The sequence below is a fragment of the Gadus macrocephalus genome, chromosome 2 (genome assembly GCF_031168955.1).
Source record: "Gadus macrocephalus chromosome 2, ASM3116895v1".
Classification (NCBI taxonomy): Eukaryota; Metazoa; Chordata; class Actinopteri; order Gadiformes; family Gadidae; genus Gadus; species Gadus macrocephalus.
The window spans coordinates 6,286,782-6,313,985 of record NC_082383.1 but is presented as its reverse complement, the minus strand read 5'-3'; the positions used below and the strand labels follow the sequence as shown (position 1 = coordinate 6,313,985).

At 39.5% G+C, this 27,204-nt stretch overlaps 3 protein-coding genes across 9 annotated transcripts; all 3 read left to right on the top strand.

The window, feature by feature from the left end:
- The first annotated feature begins 14 nt into the window (after positions 1-14).
- LOC132446756 (microfibril-associated glycoprotein 4-like) lies at positions 15-3,912 on the top strand. 2 transcript variants are annotated; one of them, XM_060037212.1, is made up of 5 exons: positions 15-141; positions 253-672; positions 1,651-1,747; positions 1,856-2,023; positions 3,494-3,912. In XM_060037212.1, exons 1-5 carry the CDS (start codon positions 136-138, stop codon positions 3,757-3,759), a joined length of 957 nt encoding a protein of 318 aa, XP_059893195.1. In that variant the 5' UTR covers positions 15-135; the 3' UTR covers positions 3,760-3,912. The 2 variants fall into 2 exon arrangements, with proteins under 2 accessions (XP_059893195.1, XP_059893202.1); XM_060037219.1 differs by lacking the exon at positions 3,494-3,912 and adding an exon at positions 2,531-2,607.
- Positions 121-19,616, top strand: LOC132446773 (microfibril-associated glycoprotein 4-like). 6 transcript variants are annotated; one of them, XM_060037269.1, is made up of 7 exons: positions 11,310-11,497; positions 16,979-17,167; positions 17,231-17,377; positions 18,281-18,377; positions 18,487-18,654; positions 18,762-18,862; positions 19,182-19,322. In XM_060037269.1, the coding sequence occupies exons 1-6, from the start codon at positions 11,492-11,494 to the stop codon at positions 18,821-18,823; spliced, it is 669 nt and encodes a 222-aa protein (XP_059893252.1). In that variant the 5' UTR covers positions 11,310-11,491; the 3' UTR covers positions 18,824-18,862; positions 19,182-19,322. The 6 variants fall into 6 exon arrangements, with proteins under 6 accessions (XP_059893229.1, XP_059893252.1, XP_059893246.1 ...); XM_060037246.1 differs by lacking the exons at positions 11,310-11,497; positions 18,762-18,862 and adding an exon at positions 121-141 and having other exon boundaries at positions 19,182-19,616; XM_060037231.1 differs by lacking the exon at positions 18,762-18,862 and having other exon boundaries at positions 11,326-11,497; positions 19,182-19,615.
- A 5,047-nt stretch (positions 19,617-24,663) lies between these two features.
- Positions 24,664-26,365, top strand: LOC132446744 (heme-binding protein 2-like). Its single transcript, XM_060037203.1, has 7 exons — positions 24,664-24,760; positions 24,859-24,918; positions 25,146-25,227; positions 25,340-25,460; positions 25,612-25,751; positions 25,844-26,007; positions 26,101-26,365. Coding segments are annotated over exons 1-7 (651 nt in total). The 5' UTR covers positions 24,664-24,758; the 3' UTR covers positions 26,183-26,365.
- Positions 26,366-27,204: the final 839 nt, after the last annotated feature.

Genomic DNA, 27,204 nt, shown 5'->3' with positions numbered 1-27,204 from the left:
CAAAGTTCACATATCCACAATTTTATGGTTGACGGTTGAAGGCTATAAATATACAGAGGCACATATGAATATCCGTGACACACATTTGAGTAAGGAATAACTTGAAAAATCAAAGGCAGACCTGCAGCGAGGAAAATGATCGTAAGTATTGCCTATGCAGCCTATTTCTCGATTCTGTGTTCCAAAATTGTCAAAAGCATTTCGGAAACCTGCAGTGGGTAGTACCCATTGCTTATTTTGTGTCTTCTCCAGGGACCTTTAGGCCTACTCGTCCTCTTGGTGGTGAACCTGGTGGTAGTGAGCGGCACTCCGGTGGTGCTGAGCGACACTCCGGTGGTAGTGAGCGACACTCCGGTGGTAGTGAGCGGCACTCCGGTGGTAGTGAGCGGCACTCCGGTGGTAGTGAGCGGCACTCCGGTGGTGCTGAGCGGCACTCCGGTGGTGCTGAGCGGCACTCCGGTGGTGCTGAGCGGCACTCCGGTGGTGCTGAGCGACACTCCGGTGGTAGTGAGCGGTACACCTAAGTCGCTTCCAGTGGATTGCAGCGACCTCTATAGCAACGGCTTCGGTAACAGTGGCGTCTATACGATCTTTCCAGCGGGACCCACTTCCCCGGTTCAGGTGTTCTGTGAAATGGGCAGCATGGATGCACCAGATAGTAACAAATGGACGGTAATGTATAAGCTGGCATCCTTCTCAATGAGCCATGATTCATTCATGAGGCCTAGCTCACTAGATCTGGTTCATCTTTTTATTTTCTTAATGTTAGGTGTGCACCTTGTTGAAAACGTAGTGAAATAAAAAAAGGGATGTATTTCCAGAGTTGCAATTCGAACGCACAATGCAAAAAACACTCCACAGCAATAATAATTGATCTGTTGCAGGCCTTATAGAGAGGGGATACACGATTGGTTACAAGTTAGCTGCCCCTTTTCCCAAAATGTTGAGAGTTACAAAACAAAAACAACTGTGCTGTAGTGTAGATGACTGTATTTATTATGTTTGGATGTGATACATAACAGACCATAACAGAAAAAATGTCAGATATATTAAGCAACATGGCCTAACCCCTACCTTCTGCTCAAAGTCATGTATCTGAATTCATTGTAAGTCCCTTGAGGCACCTGATCATCAATCTTTTGATCTGAGCATCAATATTTATAAATAGTATGCCGTCGTTCATTGTTGAATGGGTAAATAATATCACTGTGGAAAACTACATTTTAAAAGATGATGAAAAACAGTTGCTTTTCACAATCACTCAAAGTCGCAATGTGTCACATTTCAACTAGCCCCCATAGCTTAGAATAACCCTACACATCTCTATTTAATGCTGGTCGATATTCATTTGAAAAATGCCATCAATAAAATCTCATGACCGATATATTCTACAAATCAAAAATGCTGACCAGTCCGTCTTCTCTCTTTGTTTACAAGAATCGTACTAATGACGCTCCCAAAACCCTTCCCCCTCACGCCACCCACACAGCCGAACAGTGCTAGTTTTTTATCCAACAGTTGTACAGCCAGAGTGTTAGTGAGCTTTTTGAATACTGAAAGCCTTCCGCCCTCTATCTCGGAGAGGCTCACTCATACACATCTCGACTTTAAAGGTTATTTTTATGTAAACGCTATTGACTTCCAACTCAGGTCATTCAAAGAAGGACTGATGGCACCATTAACTTCTACCGTGGGTGGGAACAGTACAAGAATGGATTCGGACAAGCGTCAAGTGAATACTGGTTGGGTGAGCACTGGAAAGTTGTACAGCTGTACATTTGAATCTTGCAAAAGAATTGTAATCACATTTAAGTCCTTTAAATGTTAAATTAGAGATAGCATTGTTTCTTTCCAGGTCTGGAGAATATCCATCTCCTGTCTGGGAAAAAAAGCTATAAGTTGAGAGTGGACATGGAGGACTTCGATGGCGCAAAGGTATCGGCGGAGTATTCCTCCTTCAACGTGGCCCCAGAGAAGGACGGATACAGGCTCACGTTAAGTGGCTTCAAAGACGGTGGCGCGGGTGAGACTAAACAAGTGTTGACACAGGTTGTAGAACCTGATAACGTAATAAATTCCCGATTATATAATAACCCCAATAATGTAATAAATAAAAAAGTGCATTTCCCAATAATGTAATAATCTCTGTAGCAATGATGTAATAAGATGTTACATTAACGGGAGGTTATCTACATTCAGGTTCGCAGAATCACATAAGGTAATAATTCCCCAATATTGTAATAATTTAACAGCAGACCACTCAAGCACTCATTACTTGGGTCCAAGTCGCGATACTGTGTAGGCTACTCTATGTCAAGAGCTCTAGCGCCACCAACAGATCAAAGTTGGACATGCATTAATGTTATTTACTTTTGACCCGTTTATCAGTTTTTCACAAACAAGGTATCTTTGGAACCCGAGTTCAACACAACCTATGACGTCATTTTCCGCCATGTTGGATTTGATCAAAAACCTTTTAAAAGCCTCTCTTGTCACAAATTGTTTCTAATCTTCTCGAAACCTCGCCTAGATGATCTTCAGACCATGACACACGAGTGCAGCTTCTTAAAATTCAAAAACATTTGGCCGTGATAAATCAATCAAACTGGATGGTTATAAGTCGCCGAACAAGAAGTAAGCCCATTTCTCAGCAACTCTTTAATGTATCTTAATCAAACTTGGTATATAGAGTCATGACATCATCCTGGGGGACACCGAAAACATTTGGTGATCTTTGACATTTAGGGTACGATGGAATTATTGAAAATGTGTTTTAACTCCTATCGCTTCACATAAGTGGATTGCAAACTCATTTTTCAATGGCTGGTGATATTGCCAGACCTCCCCAAATAGCTCCAAAACTATTTTTAACATTAGAATTTGCTTTTTTGAAAGATGTCGAAATCAATTGTACATTTTCACTGGCCACAAGTTCTGGCCAATCTTCATGAAAGTTGGCATATATGACCTTCAGACCAAGCTGAACCCCGTTTTTATTTTTATTTTTGCTTTTAACCTGTAGCCCTTTGAGATCTTCGGATGAAAAGGGCACTATAAATTAAATGTATTATTATTTATTAGAGCTCTTGACCTAGAGTTGCTTACACAGTATCATCACTTGGACCAAAGAAATGGGTGGTCTGCTGTTAAATTATTACAATATTGTGGAATTATTACGTTACCAGGTTCAGCGAAATTAAGGCTGACCTAATAATGTAATAATCTCCCGTTAATGTAACACTTTATTATAATATTGGTACATCGAGTATTACATCATTGGGAAATGCACTTTATTACATTATCGGGAAGTTATTATATTATCAGGTTTTATTACATTTTCATGGACCTTAGTGCAGATTTTTATTACATTATTGGGGTTATTACATTATCGGGAATTCATTACATTATCAGGTTCTACACAGGTTACTCAGTCAGTTGCCACACTTCATCCATAAGAATCACTAAACATGATATTCCGTTACATTCTTTTCAGGAAATTCGTTGGATCATCATAATGGTCTGAAGTTCTCAACATTTGATAAGGACCAAGATTCTGATGCTAGAAACTGTGCAAAAACCTACCTTGGAGGATGGTGGTACGATGTTTGCCATCATGTCAACCCTAACGGGGAGTATTTGTGGGGCGAATCAATCTTTGGCGTTGGAATTAATTGGCATTCTTGGAAAGGATGGACGTATTCATTAAAAGCCATTGCATTTAAGTTAAGTCCCCAACTGGAACTGGATGCTATTGGATGAATTGTAGTAGAATTACAATTCATTGACAGTGTGACTATTTAGTTGACGAGGGTTAGGCCCGTTAATTGTATACAACGTCCACATGTTAAGCATCAGATGGGATTTCAGCATTATATTGTTTAGGCCTTTTACCCAATAAAGAATGAGAATATTTATTTGTTTTATTTTGATTGTGGAGTAACACACGAGTAACACCAGAGAGGACGACAAATAGATCAGGTAATACCCAAGTTCCGAGGGACCAGTGTGACGAAGAGGCTGATGTGCACACTTTGATTATCCTACTTCCACACCAGCCCACACGTCTGCATTGTGAACCATATGCAGAGTTTCTCCACTCAAGCGTGGATGTGAGATCTACACAAATTATACTCCTGTTGTGAGTAGAGGCCAGAGGTGGGACCCTCTATATACATAACAGGACTGCTTGTCTTGTCCTGCCTTTGATTTTTAACAGTGATAATGAGTTTTTAAATAGGTGGCGTGAGGTGGGCATGGCTGTGGGGGAGCCGGTGTATCCTTGTCAAACCTGAATGCCCGCAGCTTTTCGTAGAGAGGGGGGAGGCACGCAACTGAACCAAATAGTTAGTTCAAGATAGTTTAATTTAAAAACAAAAGAGAACAAGAGATTCCTTTGTCTTTCACGAGAATAAATAGAGAATACATAGAGCTATCGGTCATAATGTTTTTACTGCATGATTATAATGAGGCTGAATAGTGCAACGGAAAGAATTAATGAATGTTTAATAATACACCATCATTTCTATATTCAAACAGGGTTAGAACATTCAAGAGACTCCAAGAGTATGACCCTTCAAATCAACTCATTCTAGTGAAGTGATTTTAAAGTTAAAAATACAGATCAATCTGTGTCAATGGTGAGCTATAAATCACACAAGCTTGTTGCCCAAGCCGTTTACAGACATTAATCATGGATAAGAAGATGGGGAAAGACCTAATAATTAACCACTTCATGGTTTACAAACCTCCCAAAAATCCTCAAAAATAAGTTAAAAACATCTCAAAATAAACTAGTAAGGCTGATCCTTAAACTACAACCTCACTCATCTCACTCCTGCTCATTTTAGTAAAGTAGAGGATAGAGTAAACTATATACCATTGTGTATGGTGCATAGAATTATTAAAAACAAGGTACCTAAATATTTATGCAATTATTTCTCTAGGATACTAAACACACATAAGTGATCTGGTGTTGTTCATATTTAGAAGTTGTATGGGAAAGGGCTCTTTTTTATATTCAGCTGCAGTTTTATGGAATGGGTTACCTGCAAGTATGATGACAATTTTTTCTCTCGTCAGTTTTAAAACAGCCTTAAAGAAATGGTTGAGCAGCAGACAGTCATAGGGATATTTATTATGGTGTCTCTTTTAAGATTGTTATGAATTGTATATTTATATGAATTTTGAATGTGTGATTGGAATGTCATATTTTATGAATTGTGAATGTGTGATTGGAATGTCATTTTTTATGAATTGTGAATGTGTGATTGGAATGTCATTTTTTACTTTGTTCCCACACTGTCATGTACATTACATTTAACACACACATTACACCTATAAACATGCTGACACTACAAAGGGACCATAATGGAAATAAGCCCATGGGCTTTTTTGTGTCATCCTTTTGACCTGATGTACATTTGTACACTTACCTTTGTACATGTGTGTCAATAAAGAATTTCAATCAATCAATCAATCAATCAAACCTTGAGCAGCATCTTAGCTCACCAAGAAAAAACGAATTGAACAATAACCATCATAAATGAAAAAAATAACATTATCCTTTTCATAGTTACTGGACCAAAATGATTTAGTAATGGAGCTTTAAGACATATTCTATAGATTATGTATTAACGTCTTTCTGTATAAATGCAGTAGCATGTGTCAAATATTAATCAAATACAATTATATGGCATTCTCGTAAACATTTTTTTATCCATGTGTAAATGTGTAACATTTGAATAATCCGTGAAACCAGTGGTGTAGTGACGGCCCCACTCAGGTATACGGCACAACCTTTTATCTACTCATTTTGCATTTGAATAATGAGAATCTTCCCTAAATAGCATCCAATAAAGATATTATTTTCACGTAAACAGTGGCTTGAAAATGACCAGATTGGGTTATTATATTGGGCTAATATATTACAATAACGTAATAAAGAATCTACACTTGAGTCCATGGAAAATGTAATATAACCTGATAATGTAACAACTTCCCGATTAATGTAATAAAGTACGTTTCCAAAAAATGTAATAATTTCTGTACCAATAATGTAATATAGTGTTACATTAACGGGAGGTTATTACATCATCAGGTTAGCCTTAATGTTATTGACTTTTGACCCGTTTTTCAGTTTTTCCACAAACAAGGTATCTTTGGAACCTTTGTGCCGCCTCAGAACCGCTCGGAGGTTCAGAAGCTCTTACGGGTCTTTACGTTAACCTTCCCGTCATCCGAAATAAGAGTGTTCAGGGAACGTTCGTAGGCTGTGACATATAACCTGAAAAGCAGATTGTTCGTGAGACTAGACTTTATAACAATAACAAGTATGGATGCCGCTTCTTTGCTGAATCGGATGAATCAGTTATTAGAACTGCTTGCCATTGTTGAACATGAGTGAGAATTTATCAGGTGATGTATATAATTGTAAGCTATAATGTATCGTAATGCAATAATGGGTGCTAAGTTCGCCTCTTAGTGCTTGCTGCAAGTTCACTTTAGTCTATCAATGAAATGGGCAGCCATTGTTGTGACGTGATCTCGGACAACTCGAGTAGCTTTACTTCCGCACGAAACTCAGAGCAAAAACTCAGACCCAACCGAGTGTTCAAAGCACTTTCCTCCGAGTTTAAGGTCCGAACCTCCGTGCCTCCCGGAAACTCAGACCGTTTTGAAGGCGACATTAGGCCAAGCCGAATTCAACACATCCTATAACGTAATTTTCCGCTACATTGGATTTTCCGCCATGTTCGATTTTATCAAAAACCTTTTAAAGGCCTCTCTTGTCACAAATCGGGTCTGATCTTATCGAAACATCTCCCAGATTATCTTCAGACCATTACACACAAATGCAGCTCCTTGAAATTCAAAAACGTTTGGCCGTGACAACCCATCAAACTTGATGGCTAAGTCGCCGAACAGGAAGTAGGCCCATTTCTCAGCAAGCCTTTAACATATTTTGTAAATAGAGTCATGACATCATCCTGGGGACACCTAAACAATTTGGTGACCTTTGACATCTAGGGGGTGGTGTAATTATCGAAAATGTGTTTTAAAGATCCCATGCCATTAAAATCACATTTTTCCTATTATATGTTAAATAACATAGGTCAGAATAAGTTTGTGACCTGTGGTGAGTTTGAAATCTATGCAGTTTGTGTGCTGTATGCAATAGCCACTGAAATGAAAAAGACAGAAAAAATTAGCCAATCTGGATAAGGTGACACTGCTACGTAGCTTTGTCAAATTATTATTCATGGACCCTGCCCACTTGGTTGGTTCGTAACCACCCACAGAAATCCTGAAGGAGTCGAGATTGAGCTAGTGCTGCTTAATAACAGGCAAATTACAGAATTTTGAATGCAATGGCAGAACGACATCGAACCTGTGTGTCATGCCAAAGCAAAACGTCCACATTGCATCTCCTGCCAAAGACAGAGGAATTAAGGGAGAAATGGTTGCAATTTATTTTTGGAGAAATACCAAAAAACTGTTCGGTGCATTTCAGAGACGATGACTTTGTCTCGTCTCTGGTATTTCCACAATGAGACTCGTAGTGGGGGTTCCCAGGTGAAAAAGTAGTATACTTTAGTGTATTACAAGTATAATTCAATTATACAAAAGTTAGTATGAGTATACTTTTACTTTTTGTGCTTAATTTAAAGTATACTTAACATATACTTTTAAAAAGTGTACTTCGCAATAGATGTCATTAAATTAAACTTTAACGTACTTAAAAATAAGTATGCTAATTCTTCAATACTTAAAGTGGTATTGCTTTGTACTTTTAAAAAGTATACTTTATTTTAAGTTTATTTAAATTGTACCTAAGTGTACTTAGAAAAACTATACTAAATTACAAATACTTATAGTGGTAATTTAGTGTACTTATAAAAAGTGTACTTTATTGTAAGTGTATTGTAATTTGTACCTAAGTGTACTTCTGAAAAGTACACTCATTTTCAAGTATTTTGGAATTCACTATTAAAATACTTTTTTAAAGTGTAATTTAATTTCACTTCATTAGAAGTGTATTTAAGTGTACTTCCATAAAGTGCACTTTAATGCAAATACATTTTAAGCTGTATTTCAGTGTACTTAGAAAAAGTATACTAAGTTGCACATACTTAAAGTGGTATTTTAGTGTACTTCTGAAAAGTACACTTCGTTTCAAGTCCTTTGTAATACACTATTAAAATGCTTTATTAAAGTATACTTAAAGTTCCCTTTATTAGTAGTGTATTTAAGTATACTTCCTTACAGTCCACTTTAATGCAAGTTAATTTTAAGCTGTATTTCAGTGTACTTAGAAAAAGTATACTAAATTGCAAAAACTTATAGTTGTCATTCAGTGTGATTCTGAAAAGTACACTTAGTAATACACTATTAAAATGCCTCATTTTTAGTATACTTTAATTTCACTTTATTAGAAGTTTATTTAAGTATATTTCCATAAATTCTACTTGTAAGTTGATGGAATGGGTTATTTCATACATCATCACAACCAAAGTGTTGAATTAATCAAAAAATTACAGATAAATAATACTGAAATGGCTACTTTTACTAGCTCCAACGACTATTAACTATTAAAGAAAATCCAAGGCTAGAACCAAAATTTGAAAATAGCAAGTTTATAACGGCCATCCAATCAGTGTGCGGCTGCAAATCGACGTCCAATGAGAATGTAGTATTTAGGGCGCCAATCGGTGGTTTACTCAATTACACTTGGCGCGGACGGTTAGTGTTCTATTTGAAATTGAGCAGTGAGCACCTAATATCTCCGGGTCTAACAATGACAATGTTTGGTTTGTTTTATTTCCAAGACGGCTCCGTTAGAGCAGAAAATACATCCGTCATACGTGATGCATACAGAAATAAAAAAATAACGGTTAACTGCAGGGAAGACCTCGAGTCGGAGCAGGGCTGGATAGAGGTTGGCCTACACAACGGCGACAACAAGAGGCGAAGCCTATTGCAGCCAAATTGCTTTTCGTTGGAGGTAAGTCAGTTACAAAACGGTAGTGAAATGATTCCGAAATACTCTTTGTAACGTCAGCTAACTATGGCTATAGTCTGTTGGAATGTTACGGTAATGATGATAGCCTAATAGAAAGAGTTGCTTTTATCGAAGTATAATGCTTGAATTTAGTAATCGAAGTAAAGTTACTGGATCAACTGGCGTAGTTGGGGCCTGTGGCGTAGCGGGGGCTACGTTTGCACCTGAGAGCGTCTTTATGTCGTATTTGTAATGTAAAATGTAGGAATGTTACGGTAATGATGATAGCCTAATAGTGGCACACTTAAAAAGTACTAAATATAGTCAGAAAGTGTATTTGAATTTAATTTGAAATATTATAGAGGTATGATAATAGTGTGTTCAAAATAGACTTATATACTACTATCAATTGAACCATAATGCCTTTTTAAGTATATTTCAAACACTGGTAATATAATGCTATTGTACTGCAAGTGTGTTTCAAATGCTAGAAATCATACTTTTCACTAGTGTACTTCAGTACACTTAAAGGTTGTCAAAGGGGGTCAGATGATCCAAATTTGAATACAAATGTTAGGATGAAGAGAAACTGTTTGAAAATGTTGTTTAAGATGTTGTTAAAGATGTATTTAAATGTACTTTATTATGCACATTTTCCCTGTCATGCCGGGCATGTTAAAAAAAAAAAAAAAAACTACCTCAAGTATGTTCTAAATATTTTTTATGTTTACTTAAAAGTAATTTGAAATTCAAATTAATTATAGAAAAAATATACTTTCTGTGTACTGTTGAAGTGTACTTTAAATGTGCTAACAATATACTTAGTATACTAATGATATATCATGAGTGCTACTTTAGACATACTAAAGTACAACTTAGTGTACTTATCTGTACTATTTTGAGACAACATTAAGATGAACTATAGTATGCTTTAGTACAACTTTTACATTTTTATTTGTTTTTTGTAAATATATTTAAAATACAATGGCAATACATTATGATTAAATTAGAAATATACTTCCAGTATATTCTAAATGTATTAATAGTAATCTTAAAAGTGGATTTAAGTACACTTTAAATCGAACTAAAGAACATTATAAATAAGTACAGTATTAGTAGAGAAAAGTGTACTTAAGTATATTTAAGTTAATCTTAATGGTGTCTCAAAATAGTACAGTCAAGTACACTAAGATGTATTTTAGTATATCTTAAGTAGCAATAGTGATATATCATTAGTATACTAAGTAAAAGTATATGTTAAAGTATACTTTTTTTTCGCCTGGGTTATCTCAGCCATGGTGGAGAAGGAATTGGGGGGAAAGGAACTTTGGCTTTGACTCCCTGAAGTGCATGAACCACGACATGGAGGAGAAAGGGATTGTTGACCGCGAATGTCTCCCGCTTGAGCCCCGCTTCCCGCTGCCGCTGCCGAGGAACCACCACCTCGGCGCAGCCTGCTGCAGGAGGCGGTGGTGCCTAAGCGCTGACCGCTGCCGAGGGACCACCGCCTCGGCAGCGGCTCCGGCGGGAGACAACCGCGGTCAACAAACGCGGGCAACAATCCCTTTATCCTCCATGACGTGGTTCAGTCTACTTCAGATTGATGTGGACGTGGAAGTAACATAGACGTCGAAGAACCCGACGCAGTCGTTTGAGATTCATAATATCGTCTGGAGGCTCACACAGTTTTTGGCCGTGATAATATATATATTATATAGATATCTATTTATAATATGATATTATTTAGATATAGAGCTCCAGGACTCCCGCCGGAGCACCCGGAGTGTTCCAGAATATTTACAGAACACGGCCAAAGGCTGTGTACGCCTCGCCATTGCGATACATCCACTGTAAACAAAGCGCATGGTACCGTGGCCGCAAGATGCTCAGGGCGCCACCCCCACCCTCCTCCTTGACCCGCCTCTCTCCTCCTCATTTGCATTAAAGCTACAGACACCGAAACAACGCATTTGGGGAAAGCCCAATGTGCGACTGGCTCGTATTGGCTGTAATTCTGCACCACGGCTGAATCTCGGAAACGTCTTCAAATGCTGTGTTTGGGGCCCACTAATATCTATACTAAAGCATCCATAAAGTAGCATGCCATGGGACCTTTAACTCCTATCACTTCACATAAGTGGATTGCAAACTTATTTTTCAATGTCTGGGGATATTGCCAGACCTCCCCAAATACCATTGCACCACTACATCACTGGTGCAAACAGTTTTAAAACTGAACCCGAGATCAAAGTCTAGTGATCGATGCCTACGGTATCGTAAAGTGTGGGCACATCAACTTTTATCCTCTACCATGTGATCCCATGCAGGGTGGTCTCTGTAGGAAATGTCCAAAGTTCACGCATCCAAAATGTAATGGTTGACGGTTGAAGGCTATAAATATGCAGAGGCACATGAGAATATCCCTGACACACTTTTGATTAAGGAATAACTAGGATCTAAGTGTAAATCCAAGGCAGACCTACAGCGAGGAAAATGAATGTAAGTATTGCCTATGCAGCCTATTTCTCGATTCTGTGTTCCAAAATTGTCAAAAGCATTTCGGACACCTGCAGTGGGTAAGACCCATTGCTCATTTTGTGCCTTCTCTAGGGACCTTTAGGGCTACTCGTCCTCTTGGTGGTGAACCTGGTGTTAGTGAGTGGCACTCCGGTGGTAGTGGGCGACACTCCGGTGGTGCTGAGCGACACTCCGGTGGTAGTGAGCGGTACACCTGAGTCGCTTCCAGTGGATTGCAGCGACCTCTATAACAACGGCTTCGGTAACAGTGGCGTCTATACGATCTTTCCGGCGGGACCCACTTCCCCGGTTCAGGTGTTCTGTGAAATGGGCAGCATGGATGCACCAGATAGTAACAAATGGACGGTAATGTATAAGCTGGCATCCTTCTCAATGAGCCATGATTCATTCATGAGGCCTAGCTCACTAGATCTGGTTCATCATTTTGTTTTTTTAAATGTTAGGCGTGCATCTTGTTGAAAATATAGTGAAACAAAAAAATGGATGTATTTCCAGAGTTGCAATTCGAACGCACTGTGTAAAAAGCACTCCACAGCAATAATAATTGATCCTTGGGGATTTGATAACCAGTTGCAGGCCTTATGGAGGGGAAACATGATTGGTTACAAGTTAGCTCCCCCTTTTTCCCAACTTGTTAACATTTAGAAAACAAAAACAACTGTGCTTTAGTGTAGAGGACTGTATTTATTACATTTGGATGTGATACATAACAGACCAATAACATAAAATATGTCATATATATTAAGCAACATGGCCTAACCCCCACCTTCTGCTCAAAATCATGAATCTGAATTCATTGTAAGTTCCTCGAAGCGCCTGATCATCAATCTTTCGATCTGAGCATCAATATTTATAAATAGTATGCCGTCATTCATTGTTGAATGGATAAATATATCACTGTGGAAAACTCAATTTTAAAAGAAGATGAAAAACAGTTACATTTCACAATGATTCAAAGTCGCAATGTGTCACATTTCAACTAGCCCCCATAGCTTAGAATAACCCTCTACACATCTCTATTCAATGCTTTACAAGAATCGTACTAATGACGCTCCCAAAACCCTTCCCCCTCACGCCACCCACACAACCGACCTGCGCTATTTTGTATCCAACAGTTGCACAGCCTGAATGTTAGTGAGTCTTTTGAATACTGAAAGCCTTCCACCCACTAACTTGTAGAGGCTCACTCATACACATTCGACTTTAAAGGTTATTTTTATGTAAATGTTATTGATTTCAAACTCAGGTCATTCAAAGAAGGACTGATGGCACCATTAACTTCTACCGTGGGTGGGAACAGTACAAGACTGGATTCGGACAAGCGTCAAGTGAATACTGGTTGGGTGAGCACTGGAAAGTTGTATAGCTGTACATTTGAATCTTGCAAAATAATTGTAATCACATTTAAGTCCTTTAAATGTTAAATTAGAGATAGCATTGTTTCTTTCCAGGTCTGGAGAATATCCATCTCCTGTCTGGGAAAAAAAGCTATAAATTGAGAGTGGACATGGAGGACTTCGATGGCGCAAAGGTATCGGCGGAGTATTCCTCCTTCAACGTGGCCTCTGAGAAGGACGGATACAGGCTCACGTTAAGTGGCTTCAAAGACGGTGGCGCGGGTGAGACTAAACAAGTGTTGACACAGGTTGTAGAACCTGATAACGTAATAAATTCCCGATTATATAATAACCCCAATAATGTAATAAATAAAAAAGTGCATTTCCCAATAACGTAATAATCTCTGTAGCAATGATGTAATAAGATGTTACATTAACGGGAGGTTATCTACATTCAGGTTAGCCTTCATTTCGCAGAATCACATAAGGTAATAATTCCCCAATATTGTAATAATTTAACAGCAGACCACTCAAGCACTCATTACTTGGGTCCAAGTCGCGATACTGTGTAGGCTACTCTATGTCAAGAGCTCTAGCGCCACCAACGGATCAAAGTTGGACATGCATTAATGTTATTTACTTTTGACCCGTTTATCAGTTTTTCACAAACAAGGTATCTTTGGAACCCGAGTTCAACACAACCTATGACGTCATTTTCCGCCATGTTGGATTTGATCAAAAACCTTTTAAAAGCCTCTCTTGTCACAAATTGTTTCTAATCTTCTCGAAACCTCGCCTAGATGATCTTCAGACCATGACACACGAGTGCAGCTTCTTAAAATTCAAAAACATTTGGCCGTGATAATCAATCAAACTGGATGGTTTTAAGTCGCCGAACAAGAAGTAAGCCCATTTCTCAGCAACTCTTTAATGTATCTTAATCAAACTTGGTATATAGAGTCATGACATCATCCTGGGGGACACCGAAAACATTTGGTGATCTTTGACATTTAGGGTACGATGGAATTATTGAAAATGTGTTTTAACTCCTATCGCTTCACATAAGTGGATTGCAAACTCATTTTTCAATGTCTGGTGATATTGCCAGACCTCCCCAAATAGCTCCAAAACTATTTTTAACATTAGAATTTGCTTTTTTGAAAGATGTCGAAATCAATTGTACATTTTCACTGGCCACAAGTTCTGGCCAATCTTCATGAAAGTTGGCATATATGACATTCAGACCAAGCTGAACCCCCTTTTTATTTTTATTTTTGCTTTTAACCTGTAGCCCTTTGAGATCTTCGGATGAAAAGGGCACTATATATTAAATGTATTATTATTTATTAGAGCTCTTGACCTAGAGTTGCTTACACAGTATCATCACTTGGACCAAAGAAATGGGTGGTCTGCTGTTAAATTATTACAATATTGTGGAATTATTACGTTACCAGGTTCAGCGAAATTAAGGCTGACCTAATAATGTAATAATCTCCCGTTAATGTAACACTTTATTATAATATTGGTTCATCAATCATTACATTATTGGGAAATGCACTTTATTACATTATCGGGAAGTTATTATATTATCAGGTTGTATTACATTTTCATGGACCATAGTGCAGATTTTTATTACATTATTGGGGTTATTACATTATCGGGAATTCATTACATTATCAGGTTCTACACAGGTTACTCAGTCAGTTGCCACACTTCATCCATAAGAATCACTAAACATGATATTCCGTTACATTCTTTTCAGGAAATTCGTTGGATCATCATAATGGTCAGAAGTTCTCAACATTTGATAAGGACCAAGATTCTGATGCTAGAAACTGTCCAAAAACCTACCTTGGAGGATGGTGGTACGATAAATGCCATCATACCAACCCTAACGGGGAGTATTTGTGGGGCGAATCAATCTTTGGCGTTGGAATTAATTGGAATTCTTGGAAAGGATGGACGTATTCATTAAAAGCCATTGCATTTAAGTTAAGTCCCCAACTGGAACTGGATGCTATTGGATGAATTGTAGTAGAATTACAATTCATTGATAGTGTGACTATTTAGTTGACGAGGGTTAGGCCCGTTATATTAAGTCATAAGTCATTATACACAACGTCCACATGTTGAGCATCAGATGGGATTTCAGCATTATATTGTTTAGGCCTTTTACTCAATAAAGAATGAGAACGTTTATTTGTTGCATTTTGATTTTGGAGTAACACACGAGTACCACCAGAGAGGACGACAAATAGATCAGGTAATACCCAAGTTCCGAGGGACCAGTGTGATGAAGAGGCTGATGTGCACACTTTGATTATCCTACTTCCACACCAGCCCACACGTCTGCATTGTGAACCATATGCAGAGTTTCTCCACTCAAGCGTGGATGTGAGATCTACACAAATTATACTCCTGTTGTGAGTAGAGGCCAGAGGCGGGACTCTATATACTGAGTTTTTAAATAGGTGGCGTGAGGTGGGCATGGCTGAGGGGGAGCCGGTGTATCCTGGTCCAACCTGAATGCCCGCAGCTCTTCGTAGAGAGGGGGGAGGCACGCAACTGAACAAAATAGTTAGTTCAAGATCGTTTAATTTAAAAACAAAAGAAAACAAGAGATTCCTTTGTTTTTCACGAGAATAAATAGAGAATACATAGAGCTATCGGTCATAATGTTTTTACTGCATGATTATAATGAGGCTGAATAGTGCAACGAAAAGAATTAATGAATGTTTAATAATGCACAATCATTTCTATTTTTAAACAGGGTTAGAACATTTTGAAACGTTTCTAAATTCTTTCCATGGAACGATTTGTCCTTGAAATTAATCTACTGAAAGATTGGCACGTTTTAGCAATGCTAATTTCCTTTCTTTGTGTTATTATTAAATCCTTTTTTTTTTTCAACCACAATGAGTATCACTAGAGGCCGCTATAAACAAATACAGGAATTCTCAGGACTCGCGTCACAAAATCGCCTTTTCATCATCGTCCCTGGAGTGTGGCAGAAGGTTATAGTGGAGCCATAAGCTCCTGGTAGGGCCACCTGGGGTGAGGATCCGGACATACACAGTCCAGACTTTACAATCGAGTTGAGCTGGTGCCGGGCTTGGGGGTTTGACGTAGAGCGACTGGTGGCCAGGTAGCCCACAAACCCCGTCCTACCATAGGGAAGAGGAAGCGCCAGGGCTGAACAATTTGTGTGCGTATGCACCCAGAAGATTTGAGCAGCTGACACTGACTAGAGGACAACGACCTGGCCGATGTCTGATTCGGACCGACATCCAACACAGTATAAATGACTGCATGAAGTGTTCAGCTTTCACATGTAACTGTACAATCACCATACAGTATCATCTGGCCCATAGACTTACAAGGTGAGGGAATAGTTGTCCTATTTTCATGTGCAGATGATCTAAGGAATATGGAATAGTTCACTCAAAATTCATAATTATGTAGTTGTCCCCCCCTGTCGGCTGTGGGCCAGTATTGATTCAAAAACCTGCCCCTTTTCTGTGGTTAATGTTAATTTCATAATGATCCTTTCTCCCTGAAGTCAAGCAGCAGGAGCACATTAACAATGTGCAAATACTACTGGGCCATTTTTAGGAGAACATGATGAGAAGAAGAGTAGTCTCACACTGTTTATAACAGTGTGTTTATTTATAAGGGGTGTCCACTTCCCCATGCACCACTACATCACTGGTGCAAACAGTTTTAAAACTGAACCCGAGATCAAATTCTAGCGATCTATGCCTACGGTATCATAAAGTGCGGGCACATCAACTTTTATCCTCTACCATGTGATCCTGTGCAGGGTGGGCTCTGTAGGAAATGTCAAAGTTCACATATCCACAATATTATGGTAGACGGTGGAAGGCTATTAATATACAGAGGCACCTATAAATATCCCTGAAGAACATTAGAGTAAGGAATAAATAGGATCTAAGTGTTGAAAATCAAAGGCAGACCTGCAGCGAGGAAAATGATTGTAAGTATTGCCTATGCAGCCTATTTCTCGATTCTGTGTTCCAAAATTGTCAAAAGCATTTCGGACACCTGCAGTGGGCAAGACCCATTGCTCATTTTGTGCCTTCTCTAGGGACCTTTAGGCCTACTCGTCCTCTTGGTGGTGAACCTGGTGTTAGTGAGTGGCACTCCGGTGGTAGTGGGCGACCCTACGGTGGTGCTGAGCGACACTCCGGTGGTGCTGAGTGGCACTCCGGTGGTGCTGAGCGACACTCCGGTGGTGCTGAGCGACACTCCGGTGGTAGTGAGCGGCACTCCGGTGGTAGTGAGCGGCACTCCGGTGGTAGTGAGCGGCACTCCGGTGGTAGTGAGCGGTACACCTAAGTCGCTTCCAGTGGATTGCAGCGACCTCTATAGCAACGGCTTCGGTAACAGTGGCGTCTATACGATCTTTCCAGCGGGACCCACTTCCCCGGTTCAGGTGTTCTGTGAAATGGGCAGCATGGATGCACCAGATAGTGACAAATGGACGGTAATGTATAAGCTGACATCCTTCTCAATGAGCCATGATTCATTCATGAGGCCTAGCTCACTAGATCTGGTTCATCTTTTTATTTTTTTTATGTTAGGCGTGCAAATAAAAAAAGGGATGTATTTCCAAAGTTGCATTCGAACGCGACATGCAAAAAACACTCCACAGCAATAATAATTGATCATCTGTTGCAGGCCTTATGGAGAGGGGATACACGATTGGTTACAAGTTAGCTGCCCCTTTTCCCAAAATGTTGAGTTACAAAACAAAAACTGTGCTGTAGTGTAGATGACTGTATTTATTATGTTTGGATGTGATACATAACAGACCATAACAGAAATAATGTCATATATATTAAGCAACATGGCCTAACCCCTACCTTCTGCTCAAAGTCATGTATCTGAATTCATTGTAAGTCCCTTGAGGCACCTGATCATCAATCTTTTGATCTGAGCATCAATATTTATAAATAGTATGCCGTCGTTCATTGTTGAATGGGTAAATAATATCACTGTGGAAAACTACATTTTAAAAGATGATGAAAAACAGTTGCTTTTCACAATCACTCAAAGTCGCAATGTGTCACATTTCAACTAGCCCCCATAGCTTAGAATAACCCTACACATCTCTATTTAATGCTGGTCGATATTCATTTGAAAAATGCCATCAATAAAATCTCATGACTGATATATTCTACAAATCAAAAATGCTGACCAGTCCGCCTTCTCTCTTTGTTTACAAGAATCGTACTAATTACGCTCCCAAAGTGTTAGTGTGTTAGTGAGTGTTAGTGAGTTTTTTTAATACTGAAAGCCTTCCGCCCTCTATCTCGGAGAGGCTCACTCATACACATCTCGACTTTAAAGGTTATTTTTATGTAAACACTATTGATTTCCAACTCAGGTCATTCAAAGAAGGACTGATGGCACCATTAACTTCTACCGTGGGTGGGAACAGTACAAGACTGGATTCGGACAAGCGCCAAGTGAATACTGGTTGGGTGAGCACTGGAAAGTTGTACAGCTGTACATTTGAATCTTGCAAAATAATTTTAAATCACATTGAAGTCCTTTAAATGTAAAATTAGAGATAGCATTGTTTCTTTCCAGGTCTGGAGAATATCCATCTCCTGTCTGGGAAAAAAAGCTATAAGCTGAGAGTGGACATGGAGGACTTCGATGGTGCAAAGGTATCGGCGGAGTATTCCTCCTTCAACGTGGCCCCTGAGAAGGACGGATACAGGCTCACGTTAAGTGGCTTCAAAGACGGTGGCGCGGGTGAGACTTAACAAGGGTTGACACAGGTTGTAGAACCTGATAATGTAATAAATTCCCGACAATGTAATAACCCCAATAATGTGATAAAAATCTGCACTCGAGTCCAGATGATCTTCAGACCTTCACACAAGAATGCAGCTTCCTGAAATTCAAAAACATTTGGCCGTGATAACCAATCAAACTTGATGGCTAAGTCGCCGAACAGGAAGTAAGCCCATTTCTCAGAAACACCTTTAACATATCTTAACCAAACTTGGTATATGGAGTCATGACATCATCCTGGGGACACCCAAAATATTTGGTGACCTTTGGGAAATGCCCTTCATTACATTATCGGGAAGTTATTACATTATCAGGTTTTATTACATTTTACAAAGGACTCAAGTGCAGATTTTTATTACATTATTGGGGTTATTACATTATCGGGAATTTATTACATTATCAGGTTCTACACAGGTAACTTAGTCAGTTGCCACACTTCATTGATAAGGATCACTAAACATGATCTTCCATTCCATTGTTTTCAGGAAATTCGTTGGATTATCATAATGGTCAGAAGTTCTCAACGTTTGATATGGACCAAGATTCCCATGCTACAAACTGTGCAAAAACCTACCTTGGAGGATGGTGGCACAATGAATGCCATCATACCAACCCTAACGGGGAGTATTTGTGGGGCGAATCACCCTATGGCCTTGGAGTTAATTGGCATTCTTGGAAAGGACGGACGTATTCCTTAAAAGCCATTGCATTTAAGTTAAGTCCCCAACTGGAACTGGATGCTATTGGATGAATTGTAGTAGAATTACAATTCATTGACAGTGTGACTATTTAGCTGACGAGGATTAGGCCAATTACATTAAATCATAAGTCAATATATACAACGTCCACATGTTATGCCATCAGATGGGATTTCAGCATTATAATTTTGAGGCCTTTTATTCAATAAAGAATGAGAACATTTATTTGTTGTATTTGGATTTTGGAGTGGCACACGAGTACCACCAGAGGAGACGACAAATCGATCAGGTAATACCCAAGTTCCCAACTGGAACTGGATGCTATTGGATGAATTGTAGTAGAATTACAATTCATTGACAGTGTGACTATTTAGTTGACGAGGGTTAGGCCCGTTATATTAAGTCATAAGTCATTATACACAACGTCCACATGTTAAGCATCAGATGGGATTTCAGCATTATATTGTTTAGGCTTTTTACTCAATAAAGAATGAGAACATTTATTTGTTGTATTTTGATTTTGGAGTAACACACGAGTACCACCAGAGAGGACGACAAATAGATCAGGTAATACCCAAGTTCCGAGGGACCAGTGTGATGAAGAGGCTGATGTGCACACTTTGATTATCCTACTTCCACACCAGCCCACACGTCTGCATTGTGAACCATATGCAGAGTTTCTCCACTCAAGCGTTGATGTGAGATCTACACAAATTATACTCCTGTTGTGAGTAGAGGCCAGAGGTGGGACTCTCTATATACATAACAGGACTGCTTGTCTTGTCCTGCCTTTAATTTTTAACAGTGATGAGTTTTTAAATAGGTGGCGTGGGGTGGGCAGCTCTTCATAGAGAGGGGGGAGGCACGCAACTGAACAAAATAGTTAGTTCAAGATAGTTTAATTTAAAAACAAAAGAAAAAAAGAGATTCCTTTGTTTTTCACGAGAATAAATAGAGAATACATAGAGCTATCGGTCATAATGTTTTTACTGCATGATTATAATGAGGCTGAATAGTTTAACGGAAAGAATTAATGAATGTTTAATAATACACCATCATTTCTATATTCAAACAGGGTTAGAACATTTTGAAACATGGCTAAATTCTTTCCATGGCACAATTTGTCCTTGAAATGAATCTACTGAAAGACTGGTACTTTTAGCAATGCTAATTTCCTTTCTTTGTGTTATTATGAAATCCTTTTTTTTAAGGAGTATCACTAGAGGCCGCTATGAACAAAAACAGGAATTCTCAGGACTTGCGTCAAAAAATCACCTTTTCATCATCCTCCCTGGAGTGTGGCAGAAGGTTATAGTGGAGCCATAAGCTCCTGGTAGGGCCACCTGGGGGGAGGATCCGGACATACACAGTCCAGACTTTACAATCTAGTTGACCTGGTGCCGGCCTTGGGGGTTTGTGGTAGAGAGACTGGTGGCCAGGTAGCCCACAAACCCCGTCCTACCAGAGGCAAGAGGAAGCACCAGGGCTGAACAATTTGTGTGCGTATGCACCCAGAAGATTTGAGCAGCTGACACTGACTAGTGGACAACGACCTGCCCTTCCCCAGAGTGGGGACTCTGGGGAAGGGCAGGGCTGATCCAAGTAATTCGGTTGCTATCTGTCTTCTTCTGTGCTAGCGACTAGTGTGTCCGTAACAAGCACCATGGATCAAACATAAGCCTGCCCATGTGTGTAGGTCTAGATGGTGGTAGTGCCAGAGCATCGAAGGCTATTGATCGATAAAGAGAGGAGCGGAGCTGTCGACTTGGTCATGCTCTGGTAGTTGTTTGAATCAGATGGAGCTATGGACCGATGGGCCTGGTCAACTCCAGCGTACAGTTGGGAAAGCCTGCTGGACAACTCTTTCCAGATTGGTTTCGAACTGTTGGTGTCTAGCTTTGTATTTTAGAATCTAAAGAATGAACCAAAATTAATGTTTGTCAATCCATGCATAAGTAAATGAACACGTGCATGCAATGGAAAACTGAACATTGACAGAATTGAAATGCCGGTCAAACGCCTGAGTCATAAGCCAACAAGGTGCAAGCTAACCTTGCAAACCCTCTCCTAAACTTACCTTGGTATTTTTTTTCCAGAGATATCAAGCTTCCGATAACACAGCCACTATTGTTGCAGTCTGTGAGCATGCTCAGTGGCGCGGGAAGACAGCATTGATTGTAGCCTTTACTTGGGTTGGATATAACAAAACTTAACCTTTTGTCCACAAATCTCAACAAACCGGCTAAACCCTTTAATGTTGACACAGTGTTGCACTGAGTGAGTGTAATTGATCAGTGTACCAACATTGCAGAGATGTTCCATTATCCAGTGTCACAGTGAGGACCCCAGTCAATCCAACCAATAAGAGAAGCTCAAAGAGAAAGAGCTTAATCCCTGAATGTCAATCAACTTTGTACACACCATTCAAGGCTTACACACTTTTATGAGCATAAAGCTTGCTAGCTAGTGGCGCCAGCTGGTTTTAAAACATTTCTTCACTGTGAAATGTTGATAATTAAATATATATCTGCACTGCTGCTACATTGGTCAATGAAACTCAGTAGACTGGGCAGTCTGTACGTTCAAATATGTTTTGGAGCACAATTCTAACAAAAACATCTTACAGAATGAAGCTTACATTCTTACTGGCTGTTGTCAATTGTCTGTACGGCTCTGTAGCTGTGGAAGTGGTTGAGTTTTTGATTTAGCATTCACTGTTTCAATATTATTATCTGATATAAGTATTAATAATAATGAATCGATCATGGTAACATCCTATTATACAATAACATAAAACCCTCTACAACCAAATTTATGTTATGCTCTCAAACAAAAATATATTCTGGAACCAAATAAGTCGTGGGTGGGTACCCATACCTTTGTTGTATTGAAAAGAAGACCATATAGGAACTGTAAGAAAACAATGTTCAAGAAAGTCTCAGGTAGCAGGTGAAAACGACAACAAAGCTTGAGTGTTCATGTGATACTCATGCGACTTGCTAGCTCACACAGAACGCCATCCAGGAATGCAAAACGAAATTCTGAATCACTATTCTAAAGAGATTAATTGTCAGTTTGTAAGTTTGCACACACATGAAAGCCGTCCTGATATGTTGCAGTGCAGTTGAAAATATATTTCGCGGGGAAACTACCGTTTTGATTTAACAACAGTTATCGACATTGGTCATTGTACATTTTCGATTTTCCAACAACTTAATTTGACTTAAACCTTATAATTGTATCTTACCATCAAGGCTCATTATTACTGCACCCATTACACTCTTAACCATCCCTGGAAGGAGGTTGCCTTCTTTCTGCAGTGCTTCTCAAGGTTTCTTCCTTAATAACCAAGGGAGTTTTTCCTCTATCTTTGAAGGGCTAAGCAATACAAATAAAATGTACTTATTATTGACTTGACCGGACAATAATTAGCTACAATTGTAACTTTAAACAAACAAACACGCAATCATTAAGGATAAGCCAAATATGAATAATGATGCCTTGATATAGGACCGGCACCATCCACATCAAATCTGCCAGTGAACATAAAAAAAGCAACCAACTTCAGTCTCTTGTCTTCTCTTACTTACACAACCTTTGAAAAAGTATTTTTTCTGTGTTTTCTGTACGTAAGATAAGATTGGTAGGTATGCTTCTTAAAATGCAAATCTGTCTAGAACAAGAATGTTTACATTTTAAGGCTTCAGTGAGGAATGGAGACATGTTACCCCGTGAAATGGGAATGTGGGACGTGGGAAGAAAACGCAACAAACAGAATTCGTTCCAGGTCAAAGGCCTCTGCGTGTAGCGATAGTACTATGGAAAAACAAGTTATGTAGTACTGCAGAGCAGCTGCATTTTGGCTCTTGCTTACAATCACAAAACAAAGCATGGCTATATAACTTGGAAAAGATGAAAACCGACTCAAGAGCAAATTGCATGATGAAGAAGATAACAATTTAGAATTGTACGCATAGGCTCATTAAGTTAAACAGTGTTAAAGTAAGGACAATCTTTAAATGTATGTGGAGCAATTCATAGCACTTTCATTTTCATCCACAGTGAATATGAGGTTTTAAATTTGCTTCAATTGAGAATGGATTAAGGGTATTTAGATACAGTTAGGATCCACAACAAATTTAATGAAGGATTTAAATAGCTTAATCCTCACTGCTTGTTATCAACAATGTCAAGGCTCCATAGCTGTTCAGTGGTTGGGTTTTGGATTTTTCAATGTTATAAGTATTCAGTTTTAGCATGATTATTTTATTGTTGTAATAATTATAATTATTATTAATGATCTTATTTAATTTATCAGATCTTCATAACATCTAACCACTGGCGGCAATTCAACATTTCTGCAGTCTGACCAACTTAATCTATCAAGTTTCTAGCCATTTTTGAAAAAGGGAGCTTGAATGCAAACAAAAGAAGCAGAACTGTATGGTTATCGAATCATCCGAAAAGCAGCGGCGCGTTTACACCACAAGCACAGCGAATATTCTGCTGATTCAGCATCAAGCCAAATTTGCACCAAAGTCCAAATATATCAACTCAAGCGAACAATCGTGTCAACAGCGTCATTCGCACCATTCACCCTTTGCGTGTGAAGGCAGATTTAAACCGTCACCGTTTATAACACGTCCTCAGCGGGGTGTCATGACTGGTTAGGTCATTCCAGGACTTGAGAGGGCAAATTGCCGGGGTAGATTCCCCAAGAAATTCTTCCCCATTCCCACCCCGGATTCCTTCCCCCCCCTCACCCCTGACTCTGAACTTGGCAGGGAAATACTGCATGTGTGAAAGGGGCTATACCCTCACGTGTTCCCTCTATCATCACATGGGAAGATAAGCTATGCTGTCAATCAAAGTGTTATAGAACAAACCAGTTCTCTTGGTGGACACCTTATCCTTTTGTGATGGTATGGGAAAGCCTATAGGAATTGGACAAGAACACAATGGTCATGAAAGAGGGCTCAGGTCGCATGCGAACATCAACAAAGCCTGAATATTCATGTCATTCATGTAATATTCACCAGGTCATGTATCATTGTCTACAAACCTTTACAGTAAACCGGTTTTCCAACACCACCGCCCTGCGTTCTTGTCTGGAGGAGCCCAGTTTAAAGGCTTTAGGCCCAAGGCGTAGAACCATAACTGAGGCTCAGTCGTGGTTCCACTTTGACGCAAAGCAATGACCATGCAGACTCTTCGACGCAGTCGTGAACCTGTTTTTTTCACAACCAATCATCTGCTTAGCAAGTATTTGGGGGGGTGTTCATGCAAATTACCTTTCGTAACACAAATTACATAAATAGTTGTTTATGCACAATCTCCTGCACACACAGCTGAAGCAGAGTGAAAATGTAAGTACCATTAATGCAGTCCTAATGTTTTTGGGGACATTTTACATATTAATATAGTAACCTTTTGCACCTTAAATCCATGCATGTTTGCATCTCAGGAGGAACATTGCAGCAGTCATTGGCTTTCTGCTGGTGCTAACCACAGAAGCCAGCGTTGGGTAAGAGTTATCCATTTTTACATATGCACAGTAAATGCCGGTTGTTTGCAGAGCTAATGGCTCATAGACTGTAAGCGAAATCAATGAAAACATATCTGCTAAATTGTTATTAAATAGCTTGACATTGGATCGGCCTCATAATAGATTGTTAATGCTGAATCCGGTCCTCTGTACATTCCTACATCGATTTACTTCTCTGTATCATAGTTTCTTCTCTTAACAAACAGGGATTCCTCCTTGTCTGAATTTTGCTCCGAGACCAAAGAATGCCTTTTGTATACACCGGTGTGTCAGACTGAAGAATATGAGGTGAGTGAGAGCGGGGCCGTTTCATTCAGTGAGGGGGGAAAGCTGATGTCGAAAAAAATGGTGATGTTGATGAAAGCTCACGAAGACATGTCATCCTCCTCACGTGCTTTAGGTGCGCAACCTCAGCAGTACTAAGTGGGTGACAACAGAGGAAACTTCCCGGATCATGGAGATGGCAACATACACTGCCTTCAGAAGACTGTATAAGTACATCACTGGAGCCAATGAAAATGGTTTGTGCTCGTGCGCGTGTGTGTGTGTGAATTGGAATGTCTGAAACAGCACAATGGGTCTCTTGGTGGAACAGACACGGCCACTGGGATGGCCTACATTGTCTCAAAAGCAGCCTCTTCCATGGGAGTAACCTATTTACTTGACCTGCAGGAGCAAACATTGAAATGACTTCCCCGGTGATCATCAAAAGTAAGACCAACAAGGGTTGGTTTGAAAGTTGTACTTACACAATGAGCTTCCTTCTCCCGTCTGAGCACCAGCTGAATCCCCCCAAACCAACGGACAGCCAGGTAGACCTTGCATTCTGTCCTACCCAGCTTGGAGTGTCTGTGTATTTGATTTTTTCCATACAAATCGTACTAAACTGCTCTTCCTGCTGCAGGTGTCCATAACAGAGATGCCGGGTATGAATGTGTACGTTAAGAGCTACGGAGGATGGATGATGAGCTATAGGGTCAGGGATAAAGAGAGCGAACTAATGGACAGCCTCGAATCGGTTGGAGCCATGTATAAAAAGGACTGTAGCTATGCCGTTGGATATGACAGGTAAAAGACACTGTTATTATTTCCATATTTTACTGCTTTCTGTAAATCTTCAAACTCAGATTTGATAACACATCGTAATGGTTTGCGTTGCAGTCCTATGAAGATGTTCAACCGGCACAACGAAGTGTGGTTTGTTGCCGAGGGTACGCCAGTGTGTCCCGCTACAGCGGCCTGAAAAGCCTGTCCTCAGCACGCCTGAGTCCCTCAGCCTTCTGCAGAAAGGCAGATTTAACGTTCACTTTGATGATTCAGTGGTATATATCCAATTTTCGTAGAACATGAATTGTATCGAGTATGAAAATGAATTATAAAACGAGTCAAGGCTCAAACTATAACAAAATAAATTGCTTTGATTTAATATGTATTTGTTGTGTATTGCTACTGAAATAACCATTGAACATAAAAATGGAGGCCACAAACAACCCTGATGAATGGGTCCTCAAACCGCTTATTTCACATGCAGGCTGGCTCCTTCAGAATGTGACGTTATGGCCAAAGCAGCAGGTATTATTTGGTTTTGGCAGGATGCAAACAAAGTATAAAAAATGGGTGAACAATTGTGAGTAACCCACTAAGGGGTACCGAGTGCCGACATGAAACATGACATTTTGCACAAAGCATCACAATCACCCTTAATATATTCGAAGAGCGAACAAACGAGTAGGCCGACATACAAAGCGACCAATTTGCAAAAATGTCCTTTACATTTCTCTTTGATTGTAAGAAATAGTTCTGGTCATTCAATGCCATAGCATTTAGAAAAAATGTTGAGTTGAGTTGGGCTTCCGTGTACCACACACTTTAATGCTTTGTTGATGTTACTACGCCCTTGTTATAGTACCCGATTTGATTTACTGACATTGTAAGAATTACGATCTCCAGCCAGAGCAGACTGTCCTCTCTGTCGTTAGTTGAATTGTGACTACTCTGGAGGATACATACTGCTGGAAACATTCCCCTCAGCACCCCTCTCAACTCCTTCGCATGATCCGGAAGATACACATACATTTTGAAAGCTTACTGACTGAAAAGACGAGTTTGAGGTGAAAAATATATAAATAACTACCAGGCTTCTGATTTTCGCTTGCCGAGAGATGTTATTTTTCAGATTTGAAAACTAAACTTGAACAAAAAATATATCAATGTAAGAAATGTATGGATAATTGAAATAGAAGATGTTTGTACATACATTTATTA

What these genes read in the sequence shown, in the direction of transcription:
- LOC132446756 (XM_060037212.1), top strand. An exon ending in CAGATAGTAACAAATGGACG is followed by an intron (nt 673 to 1,650) that starts GTAATGTATAAG and finishes CTTCCAACTCAG; the next exon opens with GTCATTCAAAGAAGGACTGA. An exon ending in CTTCAAAGACGGTGGCGCGG is followed by an intron (nt 2,024 to 3,493) that starts GTGAGACTAAAC and finishes CATTCTTTTCAG; the next exon opens with GAAATTCGTTGGATCATCAT.
- LOC132446744 (XM_060037203.1), top strand. An exon ending in ACCACAGAAGCCAGCGTTGG is followed by an intron (nt 24,919 to 25,145) that starts GTAAGAGTTATC and finishes CTTAACAAACAG; the next exon opens with GGATTCCTCCTTGTCTGAAT. An exon ending in CCAAACCAACGGACAGCCAG is followed by an intron (nt 25,752 to 25,843) that starts GTAGACCTTGCA and finishes TTCCTGCTGCAG; the next exon opens with GTGTCCATAACAGAGATGCC.
- LOC132446773 (XM_060037246.1), top strand. An exon ending in TAGTGAGCGGCACTCCGGTG is followed by an intron (nt 17,168 to 17,230) that starts GTAGTGAGCGGC and finishes GGTACACCTAAG; the next exon opens with TCGCTTCCAGTGGATTGCAG. An exon ending in GCCAAGTGAATACTGGTTGG is followed by an intron (nt 18,378 to 18,486) that starts GTGAGCACTGGA and finishes GTTTCTTTCCAG; the next exon opens with GTCTGGAGAATATCCATCTC.